This window comes from Tachyglossus aculeatus, chromosome 2 (genome assembly GCF_015852505.1).
Source record: "Tachyglossus aculeatus isolate mTacAcu1 chromosome 2, mTacAcu1.pri, whole genome shotgun sequence".
Lineage (NCBI taxonomy): Eukaryota > Metazoa > Chordata > Mammalia > Monotremata > Tachyglossidae > Tachyglossus > Tachyglossus aculeatus.
In genome coordinates, this window is record NC_052067.1 from 169664507 (window position 1) to 169687528 (window position 23022).

The 23022-nt window shown below is 45.2% G+C and overlaps 1 protein-coding gene across 1 annotated transcript in view; it reads left to right on the forward strand.

The window, feature by feature from the left end:
- Nucleotides 1-23022, forward strand: part of ST8SIA1 (ST8 alpha-N-acetyl-neuraminide alpha-2,8-sialyltransferase 1) — a 142076-nt gene that overhangs the window by 32395 nt on the left and 86659 nt on the right. The window contains exon 6 of the mRNA XM_038765330.1: nucleotides 16437-16581. Coding sequence (XP_038621258.1) covers nucleotides 16437-16581 — 145 coding nt within the window. The remainder of the gene's footprint in view (nucleotides 1-16436; nucleotides 16582-23022) is intronic.

Here is a 23022-nt window from a genome sequence, read left to right on the forward strand (position 1 = left end):
GGAATCCGCGTCCTCTAACTCCCAAGCCCGGGCTTTTTCCGCTGAGCCACACGGCTTCTCCAGCTGGGAGAGGAAGATGAATTTGAGGTCTTCCCAGGCTAAGCCCCCCTTTTCCTCAGCTCCCCCTCCCCTCCGTGTCACTCCGACTCTCTCCCTTTATTCCTCTTTACAGAGAAGCAGCGTGGGTCAGTGGAAAGAGCCCGGGCTTTGGAGTCCGAGGTCATGGGTTCAAATCCCAGCTCCGCCAAGTGTCAGCTGTGTGACTTTGGGCAAGTCACTTCACTTTTCTGGGCCTCAGTTCCCTCATCTGTAAAAGGGGGATGAAGACTGTGAGCCCCCCGTGGGACAACCCCATCACCTTGTAACCCCCCAGTGCTTAGAACAGTGCTTTGCACATAGTAAGCACTTAATAAATGCCATCATTATTGTTATTATTCTCCCCTCTCCCCGCCCCACAACACTTGTGTATATAGATACATATCTATCATTCTATTTATTTATATTGATGCCTGTTTACTTGTTTTGATGTGTACGTACCTATAATTCTATCTATTTATATTGATGCCTGTTTACTTGTTTTGATGTCTGTCTCCCCACCCTTCTAGGCTGTAAGCCCGGCGTGGGGAGGGATTGTCTCTCTTTATTGACGAATTGTACTTTCCAAGCGCTTAGTCCAGTGCTCTGCACCCAGTAAGCGCTCAATAAATACGACTGAATGAGTGAGCGAATACCCAGCAAACAAGGCTAAACAGAGCATTATTCATCATATCGTTCTGTGGACTTTTTCAGTCGTCTATAATCAGTTTAGCTGAGAGACAAAGATCAATTTTGTAACCAGATGAAGATGGTAGGTAATAATAATAATGGCATTTATTAAGCGCTTACTATGTGCAAAGCACTGTTCTAAGTGCTGAATAATAATGATGGCATTTATTAAGCGCTTACTATGTGCAAAGCACTGTTCTAAGCGCTGGGGGGATGCAAGGTGATGAGGTTGGTTGTCCCACGTGGGGCTCACAGTCTTCATCCCCATTTTACAGGTGAGGGAACTGAGGCACAGAGAAGTTAAGTGACTTGCCCAAAGTCACACATCTAAGTGGCGGAGCCGGGATTCGAACCCATGACCTCTGACTCCAAAGCCCGGGCTCTTTCCCACTGAGCCACGTATCATCTTGGGGAAGCAACGTGGCTCAGTGGAAAGAGCCCGGGCTTGGGAGTCAGAGGTCATGAGTTCTAATCCTGGCTCTGCCACTTCTCAGCTGTGTGACTTTGGGCATGCCACTTAACTTCTCTGTGCCTCAGTTCCCTCCTCTGTAAAATGGGGATTAAGATTGTGAGCCTCACGTGGGACAACCTTGATTACCTTGTATCCCCCCAATGCTTAGAACAGTGTTTGGCACATAGTAAGCGCTTAACAAATACCAACATTATTATTATCTCTGCCTATGGAGAGTAGATTAAGGCAATTCTTTTCAATCAATCGATCAATCGATGGATGTGTTGTATGCTGTATGCAGAGCCCTGTACTAAGTGCTTGGGAGAGGACAATCGATTAAGTAAACAGGATTCCTCCCCTCAAGGAATTTAAAGTCTTCTGAGGGCGGAGCACTGGTCTGAGAGCTTGAGAGAGCAGATAGACTTGAATCCCTCCTTCAAGGAACTTAAAGTCAACGGTAGACAGAGCACTGTTCTGTGAGCTTGAGAGAGTATACTAGTAATAATAATAATGGTATTTGTTAAGCGCTTACTATGTGCAAAGCACTGTTCTAAGTGCTGGGGAGGTTGCAGGGTGATCAGGTTGTCCCACGGGGGGCTCACAGTCTTAATCCCCATTTTACAGATGAGGTAACTGAGGCACAGAGAAGTGAAGCGACTTGCCCAAAGTCACACAGCTGGCAATTGGCGGAGCCGGGATACAAGAGTATCGAGAGTACACAAGAGTAGGAAGACTCTATCCTCTCCTTCAAGGAACTTAAAGTCTTCTGAGGACAGAGCACTGTTCTGAGAACTTGGGAGAGTAAACTAGAGTAGGTAGACTCGAATACATGTTTTGTATTGTTGTCTGTCTCCGCCTTCTAGAACGTGCGCCTGTTGTTGGGTAGGGACTATCTCTATGTGTTGCCATCTTGTACTTCCTAAGCGCTTAGTACAGTGCTCTACACACAATAAGCATTCAATAAATATGATTGAATTGAATCGAATTACTATGTGCCAGCACTGTACTAAGCGCTGGGTTGGGTATAAGGAAATCAGGTTGGAGCCCTTCCCTGTCCTGCATAGGGCTCACAGTCTTAACCCCCGTTTTCCAGATGAGGGAACTGAGTCACAGAGAAGTGAAGTGACTTGCCCAAGGTCCACCCAGCAGACAAGTGGAAGAGCCGGGATTAGAACCCATGACCTCCTGACCCCCATCATTCATTCATTCATTCAATCGTATTTACTGAGCGCTTACTTTGTGCAGAGCACTGGACTAAGCGCTTGGGGAGTCCAAGTCGGCAACATATAGAGACGGTCCCTACCCAACTTGTACTTCCCAAGCGCTTAGTACAGTGCTCTGCACACAGGAAGCACTCAATAAATACGACTGAATGAAAGAATGAATGAATCCTTCCTTCAAGGAACTTAAACTCTACAGTAGGTAGAGCACTGTTCCATGAGCTTGGGAGAGTATACTAGAGTAGGAAGACTCTCTCCTCTCCTTCAAGGAACTTAAAGTCTTTTGAGGCAGAGCACTGTTCTGTGAGCTTGGGAGAGTAAACTAGAGAAGCAGCGTGGCTCAGTAGGAAAGAGCCCGGGCTTTGGAGTCAGAGGTCATGGGTTCAAATCCTGGCTCCGCCAATTGTCAGCTGGGTGACTTTGGGCAAGCCACTTCACTTCTCTGTGCCTCAGTTACCTCATCTGTAAAATGGGGACTGAGACTGTGAGCCCCATGAGGGACAACCTGATAATCTTGTAGCCTCCCCAGCGCTTAGAACAGTGCTTTGCACATAGTAAGTGCTTAATAAATGCCATTATTAGAGCAGGTAGACTCGAATCCCTCCTTCTAGGAACTTAAAGTCTACGATAGGCAGAGCACTGTTCTGAGGACACGGGAGAATATACTAGAGTAGGAAGACTCTATCCTCTCCTTCAAGGAACCTCAAGTCTTCTGAGGGCAGAGCACTGTTTTGAGGACTCGGGAGAGTAAACTAGAGTAGGAAGACTCTATCCTCTCCTTCAAGGAACTTAAAGTCTTCTGAGGGCAGAGCACTGTTTTGAGGACTCGGGAGAGTAAACTAGAGTAGGAGGACTCTATCCTCTCCTTCAAGGAACTTAAAGTCTTCTGAGGGCAGAGCACTGTTTTGAGGACTCGGGAGAGTAAACTAGAGTAGGAAGACTCTATCCTCTCCTTCAAGGAACTTAAAGTCTTCTGAGGGCAGAGCACTGTTTTGAGGACTCGGGGGAGTAAACTAGAGTAGGAGGACTCTATCCTCTCCTTCAAGAAACTTAAAGTCTTCTGAGGACAGAGCACTGATCTGTGATTTTGGGAGAGTAAACTGGAGTAGGTAGACTCTAATCCCTCCTTCAAGGAACTTAAAGTCTTCTGAGGGCAGAGCACTGTTCTGAGGACTCAGGAGACTAGATTAGAATAGGAAACTCCAAAGCCCAGGCTCTTTCCGCTGCACTACGCTGCTTCTCTAATAATCTTAAAAATAATCTCTAATAATCTTTTCTAATAATCTGCAACTTTTCTATTGGTTCTTCCGTTATCGTTGTGATCAATCAATCAATCGTATTTGTTGAGCGCTGACTGTGTGCACAGCACTGTACTAAGCGCTTGGGAAGTCCAAGTTGGCAACATGTAGAGACGGTCCCTACCCAACAGTGGGCTCACAGTCTAGAAGGGGGAGACAGAGAACAACACAAAGCATATTAACAAAATAAAATAAATAGAATAGATATGTACAAGTAAAATAAATAAATAAATAAAGAGTAATAAATCCGTACAAACATATATCCATATATTCAGGTGCTGTGGGGAAGGGAAGGAGGTAAGGCAGGGGGTATGGAGAGGGGGAGGAGGGGGAGAGGAAGGAGGGGGCTCAGTCTTGTTATGACACCAAATTCGTGAAGCTTCCCATATTTTGCAGACAATTTTCAATGCTACTATTATTTTTCTTATTTTCTTCTTATAATCACTAATACTCAAATAGGAAAAATACTAATCACAATGTATCAGAGTTTTTTGCATCATTCCCTCGTTTAGAGCGCTTCCAGCTGGCTCTCTTTTCACAGAGCCAACGGAGGGGGCTAGTCATTCATTCAGTCATATTTATTGAGCGCTTCCTCTGTGCAGAGCACTGTACTAAGCGCTCGGAAAAGTACAACACAGCCATGAACGGACGCATTCCCAGCCCACAGTGAGTTTGCGGTCTAAAGAGGGGAGACAGACATCGATACGAATAAATAAAATACAGATAGGGACATAAGTGGTGTTGAGCTGGGAGGGCGGATGAAAAAAGGGAGCAAGTCAGGGAGACACAGAAGGGAGTGGGAGAAGAGGAAAGGAGGGCTTAGTCTGGGAAGGCCTTAGTCTGCTGTGTGACCATGGGCAAGTTGCTTTGCATCTCTGGGCATCAGTGCCCTCATCTGAGAAGCAGCGTGGCTCAGTGGAAAGAGCCCGGGCTTTGGAGTCAGAGGTCAGGGGTTCAAACCCCGGCTCCGCCAATTTTCCGCTGTGTGATTTTGGGCAAGTCACGTCACTTCTCTGGGCCCCAGTACCTCATCTGGAAAATGGGGATTAAGACTGTGAGCCCCTCGTGGGACAACCTGATCAGCTTGTAACCTCCCCAGCGCTTGGAACAGTGCTTTGTGCATAGTAAGCGCTTCATAAATACCATTGTTATTATTATTATTATTATCTGTAAAATGGGGATGAAGACTGTGAGCCCCATGTGGGACAATCTGATCACCTTGTATCCTCCCCAGTGCTTAGAACAGTGCTTTGCACATAGTAAGCGCTTAACAAAAACCATTGTTATTATTATTATTATTATTCATTTCATTCAATCATATTTATTGAGCGCTTACTATGTGCAGAGCACTGTACTAAGCGCTTGGGAAGTACAAGTTGGCAACATATAGAGACGGTCCCTACCCACCAGCGGGCTCACAGTCTAGAAGGGGGAGGATTATTATTATTATTATTATTATCTATTATTATTATTATTACTATTATCTGGGGATTAAGACTGGGAGTAAAGGGTAAAAAAACAATCTGGGAGCTCTTCTGCCTGGCCTAAGCACTTTTCCTCTCCCACCTCGACTACTGAGAAGCAGCGTGGCTCATCTGTAAAATGGGGATTAAGACTGGGAGCCCCCCGTGGGACAACTTCATCCCCTTGTAACCTCCCCAGTGCTTAGAACAGTGCTTTGCACATAGTAAGCACTTAGTAAATGCCATCATCATTGTTATTATTACTGCGTCAGCCTCCTCCCTGACCTTCCAGCCTCCTTCCTCTCCTCACCTCCAGTCCACGCTTCTCTCTGCTGCCCGCTTTATTTCTCTAAAACCTGATTCTGGCAGCCTCTCCCCACTCCTCAAATCTCCAGTGGTTGCTCATGAATAATAATAGCAATAATAATAATAATGGTATTTGTTAAGCGCTTACTATGTGCCAGGCACTTTACTAAGCACTGGGGTGGCTACGGGCAAATCGGGTTGGACACAGTCCCTGTCCCCTGTGGTGCTCACAGTCTCACTCCCCATTTTCCAGATGAGGGAACTGAGGCACAAAGAGGTGAAGTGACTTGCCCAAGGTCACCCAGCAGACAGGTGGCGAAGTCCTCCCTTCAAAGCCCTACTGAGAGCTCACCTCCTCCAGGAGGCCTTCCCACACTGAGCCCCCCTTTATCCTCTCCCCCTCCCCATCCCCCCCGCCTTACCTCCTTCCCCTCCCCACAGCACCTGTATATATATATTTGTACGTATTTATTACTCTATTTATTTTATTTGTACATATTTATTCTATTTATTTTATTTTGTTAATATGTTTTGTTTTGTTGTGTGTCTCCCCCTTCCAGACTGTGAGCCCGCTGTTGGGTAGGGACCGTCTCTAGATGTTGCCGACTTGGACTTCCCAAGCGCTTAGTCCAGTGCTCTGCACACACTAAGCGCTCAATAAATACGATTGATTGAATGAATGAATGAATGACAACCTGATCACCTTGTAACCTCCCCAGCGCTTAGAACAGTGCTTTGCATATAGTAAGCGCTTAATAAATGCCATCATTATTATTATTATTCAGTCGGATTTACTGAGCACTTACTGTGTGCAGAGCACTGTACTAAGCGCTTGGGATGTACAAATCGGCAACATATAGAGAGGGGCTCACACTGATCCTCATTCTTTTCTCCCTCCAAGCAACCTGTTTCTGTCTCCCCCTTTTAGACTGTGAGCCCACTGTTGGGTAGGGACCGTCTCTATACGTTGCCGACTTGTACTTCCCAAGCGCTTAGTACAGTGCTCTGCACACAGTAAGCGCTCAATAAATACGATTGATTGAACCTCTTTTTGCTCACGCCTCCTCCCCTAACCTGCGTCTTCTCCTTCCCACCGGGCAGACAGCCACTGAGAACCCAGAGGGACCCGAGTGCTAATCCCTTCTCTGTCACTTGTCTGCTGTGTGACCTTGGGCGAGTCACTTTACTTCTCTGGGCCTCAGTTACCTCATCATTCAGACTACGGGCCTCTTGTGGGACAATTCATTGTGGACAGGAATGTGTCGATTTATTGTTAGCAGCGTGGCTCAGTGGAAAGAACATGGGCTTTGGAGTCAGAGGTCATGGGTTCAAATTCCGGCTTCGCCAGTTGTCACCTGTGTGACTTTGTGTGTAACTAGGGACTGTCTCTATGTGTTGCCGACTTGTACTTCCCAAGCGCTTAGTACAGTGCTCTGCACACAGTAAGCGCTCAATAAATACGATTAATTGATTGAATGATTGATTCTCTGTGCCTCAGTTCCCTCATCTGTAAAACGGGGACGAAGACTGTGAGCCCCCCGTGGGGCAACCTGATCAATCAATCAATCAATCATATTTATTGAGCACTTACTGTGTGCAGAGCACTGTACTAAGCACTTGGGAAGTACAAGTTGGCAACATAGAGAGACGGTCCCTACCCAACGGTGGGCTCACAGTCTAGAAGGGGGAATCACCTTGCAACCTCACCAGTGCTTAGAACAGTACTTGGCACATAGTAAGCGCTTAATAAATGCCATCATTATTATTATTATTATTATTGTAAACTCACCAGCGCTTAGAACAGTGCTTGGCACATAGTAAGCGCTTAATAAATGCCATCATTATTATTATTATTATTATTGTAAACTCACCAGCGCTTAGAACAGTGCTTGGCACATAGTAAGCGCTTAATAAATGCCATCATTATTATTATTATTATTGTAAACTCACCAGCGCTTAGAACAGTGCTTGGCACATAGTAAGCGCTTAATAAATGCCATCATTATTATTATTATTATTGTAAACTCACCAGCGCTTAGAACAGTGCTTGGCACATAGTAAGCGCTTAATAAATGCCATCATTATTATTATTATTATTATTGTAAAGTCACCAGCGCTTAGAACAGTGCTTTGCACATAGTAAGTGCTTAATAAGTGCTATCATTATCATTATTATTATTGTTCTTCCCCAAGCGCTTAGTACAGTGCTTTGCCCACAGGAAGCACTCAATAAATATGACCAAATGAATGAATGACAGGCTCTGTGCGTGGTTTAGTGGAAAGAGCTTGGGAGTCAGAGGTCTTGGGTTCTAATCCTGGCTCCGCCACTTGTCAGCTGTGTGACTTTGGGCAAGTCACTTCACTTCTCGGGCCTCAGTTCCCTCATCCGTAAAATGGGGATGTAGACTGTGAGCCCCCCCGTGGAACAACCTGACCACCTTGTATCTACTCCAGCGCTTAGAACAGTGCCTGGCACATGGTAATCAATCAATCAATCATATTTATTGAGCGCTTACTGTGTGCAGAGCACTGTACTAAGCGCTTGGGAAGTACAAGTTGGCAACATATACAGTCCCTACCCAACAGTGGGCTCACAAATACCATCGTTAGTATTCTTTTTCAACTTGATGAGCTTGTATCTACCCCGGCGCTTAGAACGGGCCTGGTGCATAATAAGTGCTTTAAAATACCACCAAATACCACAGAAAACAACACCCGTCCCGTCCCCAAAACCCTCTGAAATCACATATCTTCCAAAAAGCCTTCCCTGATTAATTTTTCATCTCCACATTTCATATCCTCCCAACTCAGCGGTTTTGCAACACCTGAGCACTTTGATCCTCCCTCCCTCCCCCAGCAGCCCAGCCCCACGCTACTTCGGTAAATATTTTTATGCTCTACTATTTCCCCTCTCCTTAATCTAATTTTTAGTCCATCTCCCTCCCCGTATGCACTAAGGTATCTGTTGAGATTCAAGGGCAAGGACTGCGTCTTCCCCATTCATTCATTCATTCATTCAGTCAGTCAGTCAGTCAGTCGTATTTATTGAGCGCTTACTGTGTGCAGAACACTGTACTAAGCGCTTGGGAAGTACAAATTGGCAACATCTACCCAACCAAGTCTAGAAGGGGGAGACAGACAACAAAACTAAACAATTCCCCATCTGTTGTAGACTGTGAGCCCGCTGTTGGGTAGGGACTAGTCCCTATATGTTGCCGACTTGTACTTCCCAAGCGCTTAGTCCAGTGCTCTGCACGCAGTAAGCGCTCAATAAATACGATTGATTGATTGATTGATTGTTGTATTATATTTTTCCCATCATTTAGTACAGTACATGAGAAGCAGTGTGGCTTAGTGGAAAGAGCCCAGGCTGCGGAGTCAGAGGTCGTGGGTTCTAATCCCGGCTCCACCACTTGTCAGCTGTGTGACCTTGGGCAAGTCACTCAACTTCTCTGGGCCTCGGTGACCTCATCTGTCAAATGGGGATGAAGACTGTGAGCCTCACGTGGCGCTTAGTACAGTGCCCTGCACACAGTAAGCGCTCAATAAATACGATTGATGATGATGATGACAACCTGATCACCTTGCATCTACCCCAGCGCTTAGAACAGTGCTCGGTACATCGTAAGCGCATAACAAATACCAACATTATTATTATTATTACTTTATTTATTTATTTATTTATTTATTTATTTATTTATTTTTATTTATTTATTTTACTTGCACATATCTATTCTATTAATTTTATTTTGTTAGTGTGTTTGGTTTTGTTCTCTGTCTCCCCCCTTTTAGACTGTGAGCCCACTGTTGGGTAGGGACTGTCTCTATATGTTGCCAATTTGTACTTCCCAAGCGCTTAGTACAGTGCTCTGCACATAGTAAGCGCTCAATAAATACGATTGATGGTGATGATGATTATTATTACAGCGCTCTGCCCAGAGATCATAATCAATCATTCAATCCTATTTATTGAGTGCTTTCAGGTGGGTCCCCTCTGTTTTCTCTAAGTCCCTGCCTATAATGAGCTCACGGTCTAGAGACCCACCGATCGATTGATTTATACTCTATTAATTCTTCCTATTGGTAATTCATTTTCATATCCGTCTCCCCGGCTTGATGGCTGAGGACAGGATCGGATCTTCTAGAGAGACAGGGAAAGTTTCTACCAACTCTGGAGAAGCAGCGTGGCTCAGTGGAAAGAGCCCGGGCTTTGGAGTCGGAGGTCATGGGTTCAAATCCCGGCCCCGCCACTTGTCAGCTGGGTGACGTTGGGCAAGTCACTTCACTTCTCTGGGCCTCAGTTCCCTCATCTGGAAAATGGGGATGAAGACTGGGAGCCCCTCGTGGGACAACCTGATTACCTTGTATCTACCCCAGCGCTTAGAACAGTGCTACGCACATAGTAAGTGCTTAACAAATACCAATATTATTATAAAGAGCCCGGGCTCTGGAGTCAGAGGTCATGGGTTCAAATGCCGGCTCCGCCAATTATCAGCTGTGTGATTTTGGGCAAGTCACTTCACTTCTCCGGGCCTCAGTTACCTCATCTGTGAAATGGGGATGAAGACTGTGAGCCCCTCGTGGGGCAACCTGATCACCTTGTAACCTCCCCAGTGCTTAGAACGGTGCTTTGCACATAGTAAGCGCTTAATAAATGCCGTTATTATTATTATCATTCTCTATATAGCTATATCTCTCTATATCTCTGTTAATCTTATACAGAGAGGCAGCCTGGCCCAGCGGTAAGAACCTGAGAAGCAGCATGGCTCAGTGGAAAGAGCCCGGGCTTTGGAGTCAGAGGTCGTGGGTTCAAATCCCGACTGCACCAATTGTCAGCTGTGTGACTTTGGGAAAGTCACTTAACTTCTCTGGGCCTCAGTTACCTCATCTGGAAAATGGGGATTAAGATTGTGAGCCCCACGTGGGTCAACCTCATCACCTTGTATCCCCCCAGCGCTTAGAACAGTGCTTTGCACATAGTAAGCGCTTAACAAATACCACCAAAAAAACCCCAAACCAAACCAAAACAAAAAAAAAAAACCTGGGCTTGGGAGTCAGAGGACGTGGGTTCTAATCCCAGCTCTGCCACTTGTCAGCTGTGTGACCTTGGGCAAGTCACTTCACTTCTCTGGGCCTCAGTTACTTCATCTGTAAAATGGGGGTGAGGACTGTGAGCCCCACGTGGAACAACCCGATGACCTTGTATCAACCCCAGGGCTTAGAACTGTGCTTCGCACATAGTAAGCACTTAACAAATACCATTATTATTATTATTGTTATTTTTATTATTACTCGCCCAAGGGCTTAGTCCAGTGCTCTGCCCACAGTAAGTACTCAATAAGTACCATTAATTGATTGATATTATGGACTTCCAAGTGAGGTCCACGATAAGGAGGCACGTTTTCTCTTTGTCATTTTATTTTTTTTTTAATTTTCAATTATGGTATTTTTTATAAAACTTCAGCTTTTGGTGGGATGTCTGCAGGCATCAGTAGCTGAGTAGTTCAGTAGCAAGGATTTATGATTACTAATAGTGGTGGTAATAATAATGATGATGGTATATGTTAAGAGCTCACAGTGTGCTAAGCACTGTTATAAGGGCTGGGGTAGATCCAAATTTATCAGGTAAGATTCATTCAATCATTCATTCATTCATTCAATCGTATTTATTGAGTGCTTACTACGTGCAGAGCACTGTACTAAGCTCTTGGGAAGTACAAGCTGGCAACATAAGATCCCTCTAGAGAGCTCACCTCCTCCAGGAGGCCTTCCCAGATTGAGCCCCTTCCTTCCTCTCCCCCTCGCCCCCCTCTCCATCCCCCCATCTTACCTCCTTCCCTTCCCCACAGCACCTGTATATATGGATATATGTTTGTACATATTTATTACTCTATTTATTTTACTTGTACATATCTATTCTATTTATTTTATTTTGTTAGTATGTTTGGTTTTGTTCTCTGTCTCCCCCTTTTAGACTGTGAACCCGCTGTTGGGTAGAGACTGTCTCTATGTGTTGCCAACTTGTACTTCCCAAGTGCTTAGTACAGTGCTCTGCACACAGTAAGCACTCAATAAATACGATTGATGATGATGATGATAAGCTTGTGGGCAAGGAACGTGTCTACCAATAGTAATGATAATTGTGGTTTTTGTTAAGCGCTTACTATATAATAATGATTATGGTATTTGTTAAGCGCTTACTATGTGCCAGGCACTGTACTAAGCACTGGGGTGGATACAAGCAAATCAGGTTGGCCACAGTCCATGTCCCACAGGGGGCTCACAGTCTTAATCCTCATTTTACAGATGAGGAAACTGAGGCCCAGAGAAGTGAAGTGACTTGCCCAAGGTCACACATAGCAGACCAGTGGCGGAGCTGGGATTAGAACCCATGAAGCAGTGTGGCTCAATGGAAAGAGCCCGGGCTTTGGAGTCAGAGGTCATGGGTTCAAATCCCGGCTTTGCCAACTGTCAGCTGTGTGACTTTGGGCAAGTCACTTAACTTCTCTGGGCCTCAGTTCCCTCATCTGTAAAATGGGCATTAAAATTGTGATCCTCCCGTGGGACAACCTGATCACCTTGTAACCTCCCCAGCGCTTAGAACAGTGCTTTGCACATAGTAAGCGCTTAATAAATACCATCATTATTATGATCTTCTGACTCCCAAGTTCTATCCAATGTGCCGTGCTGCTACTATATGCCAGGCACTATTCTAAGCCCTGGGGCAGGTACATTCAATGCAATCGTATTTATTGAGCGCTTACTGTGTGCAAAGCACTGTACTAAGCGCTTGGGGGAGTACATTATGACACATTCCCTGTCCACTCCGAGCTCACAGTCTAGAGGAGGAGACAGACATTAATATACATAAATACATATACATATATGTATATACATATACATAGTACAGTGCTCTGCACACAGTAAGCGCTCAATAAATACGATTGATTGATAAATAGGTAAAGAAATCATTAGCCCCACAGTCTTAATCCCCATTTTACAGTTGAGGTACCTGAGGCCCAGAGAAGGGAAGTCACTTGCCCAAGCTCACACAGCAGGCTGACTGACTGACGGACACATAGGAAGCGCTTAATAAATACAATCATTATTATTTATTGAAGCAGCGTGGCTCAGTGGACCTCTGGAGTCAGAGGTCATGGGTTCAAATCCCAGCTCTGCCACTTGTCAGCTGTGTGACTTTGGGCAAGTCACTTCACTTCCCTGTGCCTCAGTTACCTCATCTGTAAAATGGGGATTAAGACTGTGAGCCCCCCCATGGGACAACCTGCTCACCTTGTAACCTCCCCAGTGCTTAGAACAGTGCTTTGCACATAGTAAGCGCTTAATAAATGCCATCGTTATTATTTTTATTATTAGGAGGGGCGGTGGAGCTGGGAAGGAATTTTCAGAAACGTCCGCGCTCATTCATTCATTCGGTCCTATTTACTGAGCGCTTACTGTGGGCAGAGCTCTGTACTAAGCGCTTGGGAGAGGGCAATACAACAAACAATAAACAGGCATTCCTTGCCCACAAGGAGCTGACAGTCTAGAACTGGGGGAGACAGACATGAATAGAAAGAAATAAATAAGGGATATGGTCAGGAGTGGTGTGGGGCTGGGAAGGGGGATCATCAATCATATTTATTGAGCGCTTACTATGTGCAGAGCAGTGTACTAAGCTCTTGGGAAGTACAAAGTGGCAACATATAGAGACAGTCCCTACCCAACAGTGGGCTCACAGACTAAAAGGGGGAGATGAAGGGGGATGAAGAAAGGGAGCAAGTCGGGGGACGCAGAAGGGAGTGGGAGATGAGGAAAAGCGGGATTTAGTCGGGGAAGGCTTCTTGGAGGAGGCGGCCTTCAATAAGGCTTTGTAGGTGGGCAGAGGAATTGTCTGTGGGATTTGAGGAGGGAGGGCGTCCCGGGCCAGAGGCAGGATGTGGGCGAGGGGTTGGAGCTGAGACAGTCGAGATTGAGGTACAGTGAGAAGCTCTCAATCTCTCTGTCCTATTCTGATAATAATAATAATAATGATGATGGTATTTGTTAAGCGCTTACCATGTGTCAAGCACTGTTCTAAGCGCTGGGGGAGATGCAAGGAAATCCCACATGGGGCTCACAGTCTGCTTCATTTAGAGAAGCAGCTTGGCTCAGTGGAAAGAGCCCGGGCTTTGGAGTCAGAGGTCATGGGTTCGAATGCTGGCTCCCCTGCATGTCTGCTGTGTGACCTTGGGCAAGTCACTTCACTTCTCTGAGCCTCAGCTCCCTCATCTGTAAAATGGGGATGAAGACTGTGAGCCCCACGAGGGACAACCTGATCACCTTGTATCCCCCCAGCGCTTAGAACAGTGCTTTGCACATAGTCGACTGTGAGCCCACTGTTGGGTAGGGACTGTCTCTACATGTTGCCAACTTGTACTTCCCAAGCGCTTAGTACAGTGCTCTGCACACAGTAAGTGCTCAATCAATCAATCAATCGTATTTATTGAGCGCTTACTGTGTGCAGAGCACTGTACTAAGAGCTTGGGAAGTACAAGTTGGCAACATATAGAGACAGTTCCTACCCAACAGTGGGCTCAATAAATATGATTGATTGATTGATAGTAAGCGCTTAACAAATGCCATCGTTATTATTATCCCCAATTTACAGAAGAGGGAACTGAAGCACAGAGAAGTGACTTGCCCAAAATTCTGATCTTTTACCTAGGAACAGGGGGATTTCAATAAAACTTCCTGTGGGCTCTGGCATTACCCGCTCCAAACCCCCCCGGCAGCCGGGCCAACAGACCTTCGGGCGGGAAAGAAGGCACATTCACACCGTCTCTAATAGATTTTACGTTTCATATCCTGTCAGGGGGAAGGCCCCAGCTCAAAACACTTCCTGGATACTAATTTGGGTTCCTCAGAAATGTTCCCTCCAGACTGTGAGCCTCTTGTTGGGTCGGGATTGTCTCTATCTGTTGCCGAATTGTACTTTCCAAACGCTTAGTACAGTGCTCTGCGCACAGTAAGCGCTCAATAAATACGATTGAATGAGTAAATGATAGACAGGCGGCATGGCGGGGCCCGGGTAGAGCCTGGGCCTGGGTGTTAGAAGGTCATGGTTTCTAATCCCGGCTCTGCCGTTTGTCTGCTCTGTGACCTTGGGCGAGTCACTTTACTTCTCTGTGAGCCTCTTGTTGGGTCGGGATTGTCTCTATCTGTTGCCGAATTGTACTTTCCAAACGCTTAGTACACTGCTCTGCGCACAGTAAGCGCTCAATAAATACGATTGAATGAATAAATAATGGACAGGCGGCATGGCGGGGCCCGGGTAGAGCCTGGGCATGGGTGTTAGAAGGTCATGGTTTCTATTACCGGCTCTGCCGTTTGTCTGCTGTGTGACCTTGGGTGAGTCACTTTACTTCTCTGTGCTTCAGTTCCCTCATCTGTTAAGTGGGGATTAAGATTGGGAGCCCCACGTGGGACAACCTGATTACCTTGTATCTCCCCCAGTGCTTAGAACAGTGCTTGGCACATAAGAAGCATTTAACAAGTACCATCATCATCATCATCATCATCATCATCATCATCAATCGTATTTATTGAGCACTTACTGTGTGCAGAGCACTGTACTAAGCGCTTGGGAAGTACAAGTTGGCAACATATAGAGACAGTCCCTACCCAACAGTGGGCTCACAGTCTAAAAGGGGGAGACAGAGAACAAAACCAAACATACTAACAAAATAAAATAAATAGAATAGATATGTACAAGTAAAATAAAATAAAATAAAATAAGTAAAATCATGTGAGACATTGACTGGGTTTAACCCGACGTGCTCTTAACTACTCCAGTGCTTAGTACAGTGCCTGGCACATAGTGCTAAACCAATACCAAAATTATCATTATTATTATTATTATTATTAATCCAAGCTCCACCACTTGTCTGCTGTGTGACCTTGGGCAAGTCACTTCATTTCTCTGGGCCTCAGTTACGTCATCTGTAAAATGGGGATGAAGACTTTGAGCCCCTTATGGGACAGGGACCATGTCCAACCTGATCAACTCAGAGAAGCAGCATTGCTCAGTGGAAAGAGCCCGGGCTTGGAAGCCGGAGGTCATGGGTTCTAATCCCAGCTCCACCACTTGTCAGCTCTGTGACTTTGGGCAAGTCACTTCACTTCTCTGAGCCTCAGTTCCCTCATCTGTAAAATGGGGATGAAGACTGTGAGCCCCGCATGGGACAACCTGATCACCTTGTATCTTCCCCAGGGCTTAGAACAGTGCTTTGCACATAGTAAGCGCTTAATAAATGCCATCATTAATTAATAAAGAGCCCGGGCTTGGGAGTCAGAATTCATGGGTTCTAATCCCGGCTCTGCCACTTGTCATCTGGGTGACCTTGGGCAAGTCGCTTAACTTCTCTGGGCCTCAGTCCCCTCATCTGTAAAACGGGGATGAAGACTGTGAGCCCCCCGTGGGACAACCTGATTACCTTGTATCTTCCCCAGCGCCTAGAACAGTGCTTGGCACATAGCGCTCAACAGATACCATCATCATCATCATCACATTACTCTATTTATTACTCTATTTATTTATTTATTTTACTTGTACATATCTATCCCTTCCCCACAGCACCTGTATATATGTATATATGTTTGTACATATTTATTACTCTATTTATTTATTTTACTTGTACAAATCTATTCTATTTATTTTATTTTGTTAGTACGTTTGGTTTTGTTCTCTGTCTCCCCCTTCTAGACTGTGAGCCCGCTGGTGGGTAGGGACCGTCTCTAGATGTTGCCAACTTGGACTTCCCAAGCGCTTAGTCCAGTGCTCTGCACACAGTCAGCGCTCAATAAATACGATTGATTGATTGATTGATGACATAGTGAGCGTTCAATCAATCAATACGATGGATTGACGGATTGGTGGTTGTTTCCCTCTCAGGAAGCAGCTGGAAGACTGCTGTTCCCCGGGCCAGCTCTTTGCTATGACCAAGCTGAATTCTCCTCAGGGGGCCAACCTATGGTACGATGGAGAATTTCTGTACTCGTTCACTGTGGACAACGAGACCTACTCTCTCTTCCCTCAGGTGAGTAAGGCCCTTGGCCGGCATCGTCCTCCCCGGTTTCTCCGGATTCCCGCGGAATTTCATTCATTCATTCATTGTCGTATTTATTGAGCGCTTACTGTGTGCAGAGCACTGGACTGAGCGCTTGGAAAGAACTGACAAGTAGACGGGTCAAGAAATGGCGGGCTTTCCGACTTGTTCTCGTCTCTTCCCTTTGCTTCTTCTCCCTCTCGGTTCTGTAATAATAATCATAATGGTGGTATTTATTTCATTTTGTTAGTATTGTTAGTTATTTTAGTTAGTTATGCTAGTTATTTTATTTTGTTATTTTGTTAGTGTGTTTTGTTAGTATGTTAGTATGTGTCTTTTAGACTGTGAGCCCGCTGTTGGGTAGGGACTGTCTCTATGTGTTGCCAACTTGTACTTCCCAAGCGCTTAGTCCAGTGCTCTGCACACAGTAAGCGCTCAATAAATATGATTGATTGATTGATTTGTTAAGCACTTACTATGTGCTTAACTTCTAAACTGTGAGCCCGCTGTTGGGTAGGGACCGTCTCTATATGTTGCCGACTTATACTTCCCAAGCGCTTCGTACAGTGCTGTGCACATAGTAAGCGCTCAATAAATACCAAGCACTGTTCTACGTGCTGGAGGAGATACAAGGTGATCAGGTTGTCCCCCGTGGGGCTCACAGTCTTCATCCCCATTTTCCAGATGAGGTAACTGAGGCCCAGAGAAGTGAAGTGACTTGCCCAAAGTCACACGGCTGATAAGTGGCTGCTGCCAACTTGTACTTCCCAAGCTCTTAGTACAGTGCTCTGCACACAGTAAGCACTCAATAAATACGATTGAATGAATGAAGGAAAGGCGGAGCCGGGATTGTTATTATTATTATTATTATTATGGCATTTGTTAAGTGCTTACTATGTGCAAAGCACTGTTCTAAGCGCTGGGGAGGATACAAGGTGATCAGATTGTTCCACTTGGGGCTTACAGTCTTCATCCCCATTTTACGGATGAGGGAACTGAGGCACAGAGAAGTGAAGCGACTTGCCCAGAGTCACTCAGCTGACAAGCGGCAGTCAGGATTTGAACCCATGACCTCTGACTCCCAAGCCCGGGCTCTTTCCACTAAGCCACGCTGCTTCCCGAAGCAGTTCTTTTTCTAGCAGTGAAAGAGGATGTGGACTTTGGTGTGGTTGGAGAGTTTCCAGTCCTCTACAGGTCTCGGCTACGAGAGGGAGAGGGAAGCCGAGGCCTGTCCAGTCCATTCCTAGCTTGCCCAGTGGCTAGCGAGTGTCAGGCCATCGGCTACAAGCCCAAACTCCCCCGTGCCGGACAGCAGCGGCCCGGGACAGAGTCCAGGGCGGAGACTCGAGTTGACCGCACGGAAGGCGGCGGTGGTCAACCACTTCCCGATTTTTCCCGAGAAAACTCTGTGGATCCACTACCGGAACGATGCCGGATGGGGGGCGGGGCCTTCTGGGAGAGATGTGTCCGTCGTGTCTCCGTGGGTCAGAAATGACTCGACTGCATGGGACAGCAGTCTTTTAGACTGTGAGCCCACTGTTGGGTAGGGACTGTCTCTATATGTTGCCATCTTGTACTTCCCAAGCGCTTAGTACAGTGCTCTGCACACAGTAAGCGCTCAATAAATACGATTGATTGATTGACTGCATAAGACGAGATGAGGCCCTGGTGCTTACTATAGTTCCTGGCACATAGTAACAAATACTATTATTATTCATCCATTCAGTCATATTTATTGAGTGCTTACTGTGTGCAGATCACTGAACTAAGCGCTTGGAAAAGGACAACACCACAGTGAACAGACACATTCCCTGAGCCCACTGTTGGGTAGGGACTGTCTCTATATGTTGCCATCTTGTACTTCCCAAACGCTTAGTACAGTGCTCTGCACACAGTAAGCGCTCAATAAATACAATTGATTGATTGACTGCATAAGACGAGATGAGGCCCCGGTGCTTAGTATAGTTTCTGGCACATAGTAACAAATACTATTATTATTCATCCATTCAGTCATATTTATTGAGCGCTTACTGTGTGCAGATCACTGTACTAAGCGCTTGGAAGGGGGCAACACCACAGTGAACAGACACATTCCCTGAGCCCACTGTTGGGTAGGGACTGTCTCTATATGTTGCCATCTTGTACTTCCCAAACGCTTAGTACAGTGCTCTGCACACAGTAAGCGCTCAATAAATACAATTGATTGATTGACTGCATAAGACGAGATGAGGCCCCGGTGCTTAGTATAGTTTCTGGCACATAGTAACAAATACTATTATTATTCATCCATTCAGTCATATTTATTGAGCGCTTACTGTGTGCAGATCACTGTACTAAGCGCTTGGAAGAGGACAACACCACAGTGAACAGACACATTCCCTGAGCCCACTGTTGGGTAGGGACTGTCTCTATATGTTGCCATCTTGTACTTCCCAAGCACTTAGTACAGTGCTCTGCACATAGTAAGCGCTCAATAAATACGATTGATGATGATGACAGTAGTTGATCTTTCCTGTCCCGTGTTTCGGGCACGGTTTTCTTCCTTCATTTACCGTGTTGAGTAGCGGCACCTATCAGCTGGGCAGAAAATGTTGTAATTAAACCCCAAGTCAACTCAGAAATCGGCTCGGTTGTATTTTATTCTCCCAGGTGCGCAGCAGTTAGCACAGTGTCCTGCCACAGAAAGAACTGGATAACTGCCATTATCGATCGGTCGAGCAATCAGCGTATTTATTGAGTGCTTACTGAGTGCGGAGAGCTGAACTAAGCGCTTGGGAGAGGACAACACAACAATATGAAAGACACATTCCCTGCCCACAACAAGCTCACAGTTTAGAGGGGGGAGACGGATATTAATGAGAATAAAGAAATTCATTCGATCATATTTATTGAATGCTTACTTTGTGCAGAGCACTGTACTAAGTGCATGGGAAGTACAAGATGGCAACAGATAAAGACGGTCCCTACCCAACAGTGGGCTCACAGTCTAGAAGGGACTGTCTCTATATGTTGCCAATTTGTACTTCCCAAGCGCTTAGTACAGTGCTCTGCACATAGTAAGCGCTCAATAAATACGATTGATGATGATTCCCTGCCCACAACGAACTGACAGTAGTTGATCTTTCCTGTGGGCTCACAGCCCCCATCTTACCTCCTTCCCTTCCCCACAGCACCTGTATATATGTATATATGTTTGTACATATTTATTACTCTATTTATTTATTGATTTATTTTACTTGTACATATCTATTCTATTTATTTTATTTTGTTAGTATGTTTGGTTTTGTTCTCTGTCTCCCCCTTTTAGACTGTGAGCCCACTGTTGGGTAGGGACTGTATATGTTGCCAATTTGTACTTCCCAAGCGCTTAGTACAGTGCTCTGCACATAGTAAGCGCTCAATAAATATGATTGATGATGATGATGATGACAGTACAACACTATGAAAGGCACATTCCCTGCCCACAACAAGCTCACAGTTTAGGGGGGGAGATGGATATTAATAAGAATAAATAAATCCGATCATAGTTATTGAGTGCTTACTGTGTGCAGAGCACTGTACTAAGCGCTTGGGAAGTACAAGTTGGCAAAATATAAAGACGGTCCCTACCCAACAGTGGGCTCACAGTCTGGAAGAATATTAATAAGAATAAATAAATTTGCTCCCAAATCGAGCAGTGAGGGGAATGAGTTGTGTCAAGTGACTACAGTGCATCGGTTTAATCATCATCACCATCATCATCAATCGTATTTATTGAGCGCTTACTGTGTGCAGAGCACTGTACTAAGCTCTTGGGAAGTACAAATTGGCAACATATAGAGGCAGTGCCTACCCTACCCTAATCATCACATCTCCCTGCTTGTTTTCCAGTTATCTCTGCTGTAGTGACCGAGGGAAACCTCTTTTTTTGCCTTTCGTCCTTCTGCGGGGCCGAGGCATTTCAAAAAACAAGTCAGATTCTATTAACGCTGCATAATCGCTCAGATAGCGAAAGCCAAGATCTTTTCAACTTCTCTATTGCTGAGGGAGGAAAAGATCTCGGCCCGAATTTTCTGGCTATGGGTTGAGCGAGCTCACCGTCAGTGACCAAAAGAATCTTCAATACTTAATAATAGCAATAATAACAATCTCTAGGAACAATCATCTTTAATAACAATAATCATATAATATGTTAATTGTATAATAACGATAATAGAGAGGCAGCGTGGCTCAGTGGAAAGAGCCCGGGCTTGGGGTTCAGAGGTCGTGGGTTCTAATCCTGGCTCTGCCACTTGTCAGCTGTGTGACTTTGGGTAAGTCGCTTCACGTCTCTGGGCCTCAGTTACCTCATCTGGAAAATGGATTAAGACTGTGAGCCCCATGTGGGGCAACTTGATTTCCTTGTATCCCCTCCACTGCTTAGAACAGTGCTTGGCACATAGTAAGCACTTAACAGATACCATCATATCATTATTACTCTATTTATTCATTACTCTATTTATTTATTTATTATTACTCTATTTATTTTACTTGTACTTGTCTATTGTATTTAATTTGTTAATATGTTTGGTTTTGTTCTCTGTCTCCCCCTTCTAGACTGTGAGCCCACTGTTGGGTAGGGACTGTCTCTATATGTTGCCAACTTGTACTTCCCAAGCACTTAGTACAGTGCTCTGCACACAGTAAGCGCTCAATAAATACGATTGATTGATTGATTTATTATTATTATTATTTTAGTAGTAATAATAATGATGATAAGCCCTCATCTCCTCTTTTCCCACTCCCTTCTGCGTTGGCCTGGCTTGCTCCCTTTATTCACTGCCTAGCCCTCAACACTTATTTACGTATCTAAAATGTGTTTATTTGGTGTTGTACTCTCCCAAGTGCTTAGTGCAGTGCTCTGCACACAGTAAGCGCTCAATCAATATGATTGAATGAATTTATTTATTTTTACTAATATTTATCCCACCTCTAAACTGTGAGCTGGTTGTGGGCAGGGAATGTATTTTTCATATTGTTGTATTGTCCTCTCCCAAGCGCTTAGTTCAGCTCTCCGCACTCAGTAAGTACTCAATCAATCAATCAATCAATCAATCAATCGTATTTATTGAGTGCTTACTATGTGCAGAGCACTGTACTAAGCGCTTGGGAAGTACAAATTGGCAACACATAGAGACAGTCCCTACCCAACAGTGGGCTCACAGTCTAAAAGGGGGAGACAGAGAACAGAACCAAACATACCAACAAAATAAAAATAAATAAACAGTAATAAACATACCAACAAAATAATAAATAAATAAATAAATAAATAAATAAAAATCAGTAAATATGTTGATTGCTCGACCGATGGATAATGGCAGTTATCTGGTTCTTTTTGTGGCAGAACACTGTGCTAACTGCTGCGCGCCTGGGGGAATAAAGTACAACCGAGCTGATTTCGGAGTTGATTCGGGGTTGAATTACAACATTTTCTGCCCGGCTGAGCATTTTTGGTTAGAATCTGACTCAACGGAAATAAGTGCCTATTTAGAGGAAGTGGCCACGTTGTCTGAAAGAACACTGAAGAGAGAAGTAGTTTAGGAGAGAGGAAAATAGAGTCTCCTCTTCAGATCCTATTACTCACAAACCTCTTGAGAGTGATCTATTTGTTTATTCATTTCCCCATTCATTTACTGCTTCAGCTCTAACCTTGCTCCACTCCACCATTTTCCTTCTTGTCGCACTGTCCCAAAGCCCCCAGCTCAGTATTCTGCATACAGGGTACTGTACAAAACTTTTTAGGGCATCTGTTAAGCGCTCACTAAGTGCCAGGCACCGTACTAAGCGCTGGGGTGGATAGGAGCTTCTCAGGTTGCTCACAGTCCCACGTGCGGCTCACGGTCTTAATCCCCATTTTCCAGATGAGGGAACTGAGGCACAGTGGAGTGAAATGACTTGCCCAAGGTCACACAGCAGACAATGGGCGGAGCTGGGATTAGAACCCAGGTCTTTCTGACTCCCAGAGCCTGTGCTCTATCCAATAGCCAGGCTGTTTCTCAAACTTTGATCGATCGACTGAGTCGGGAGACACAAGTGAGGGCCATTTTCTCAGTGGCCCTACTGAGAGCTCACCTCCTCCAGGAGGCCTTCCCAGACTGAGCCCCTTCCTTCCTCTCCCCCTCATCCCCCTCTCCATCCCCCCCCATCTTACCTCCTTCCCTTCCCCACAGCACCTGTATATATGTATATATGTTTGTACATATTTATTACTCTATTATTTATTTTACTTGTACATATCTATTCTATTTATTTTATTTTGTTAGTATGTTTGGTTTTGTTCTCTGTCTCCCCCTTTTAGACTGTGAGCCACTGTTGGGTAGGGACTGTCTCTATATGTTGCCAATTTGTACTTCCCAAGCGCTTAGTCCAGTGCTCTGCACATAGTAAGCGCTCAATAAATACGATTGATGATGA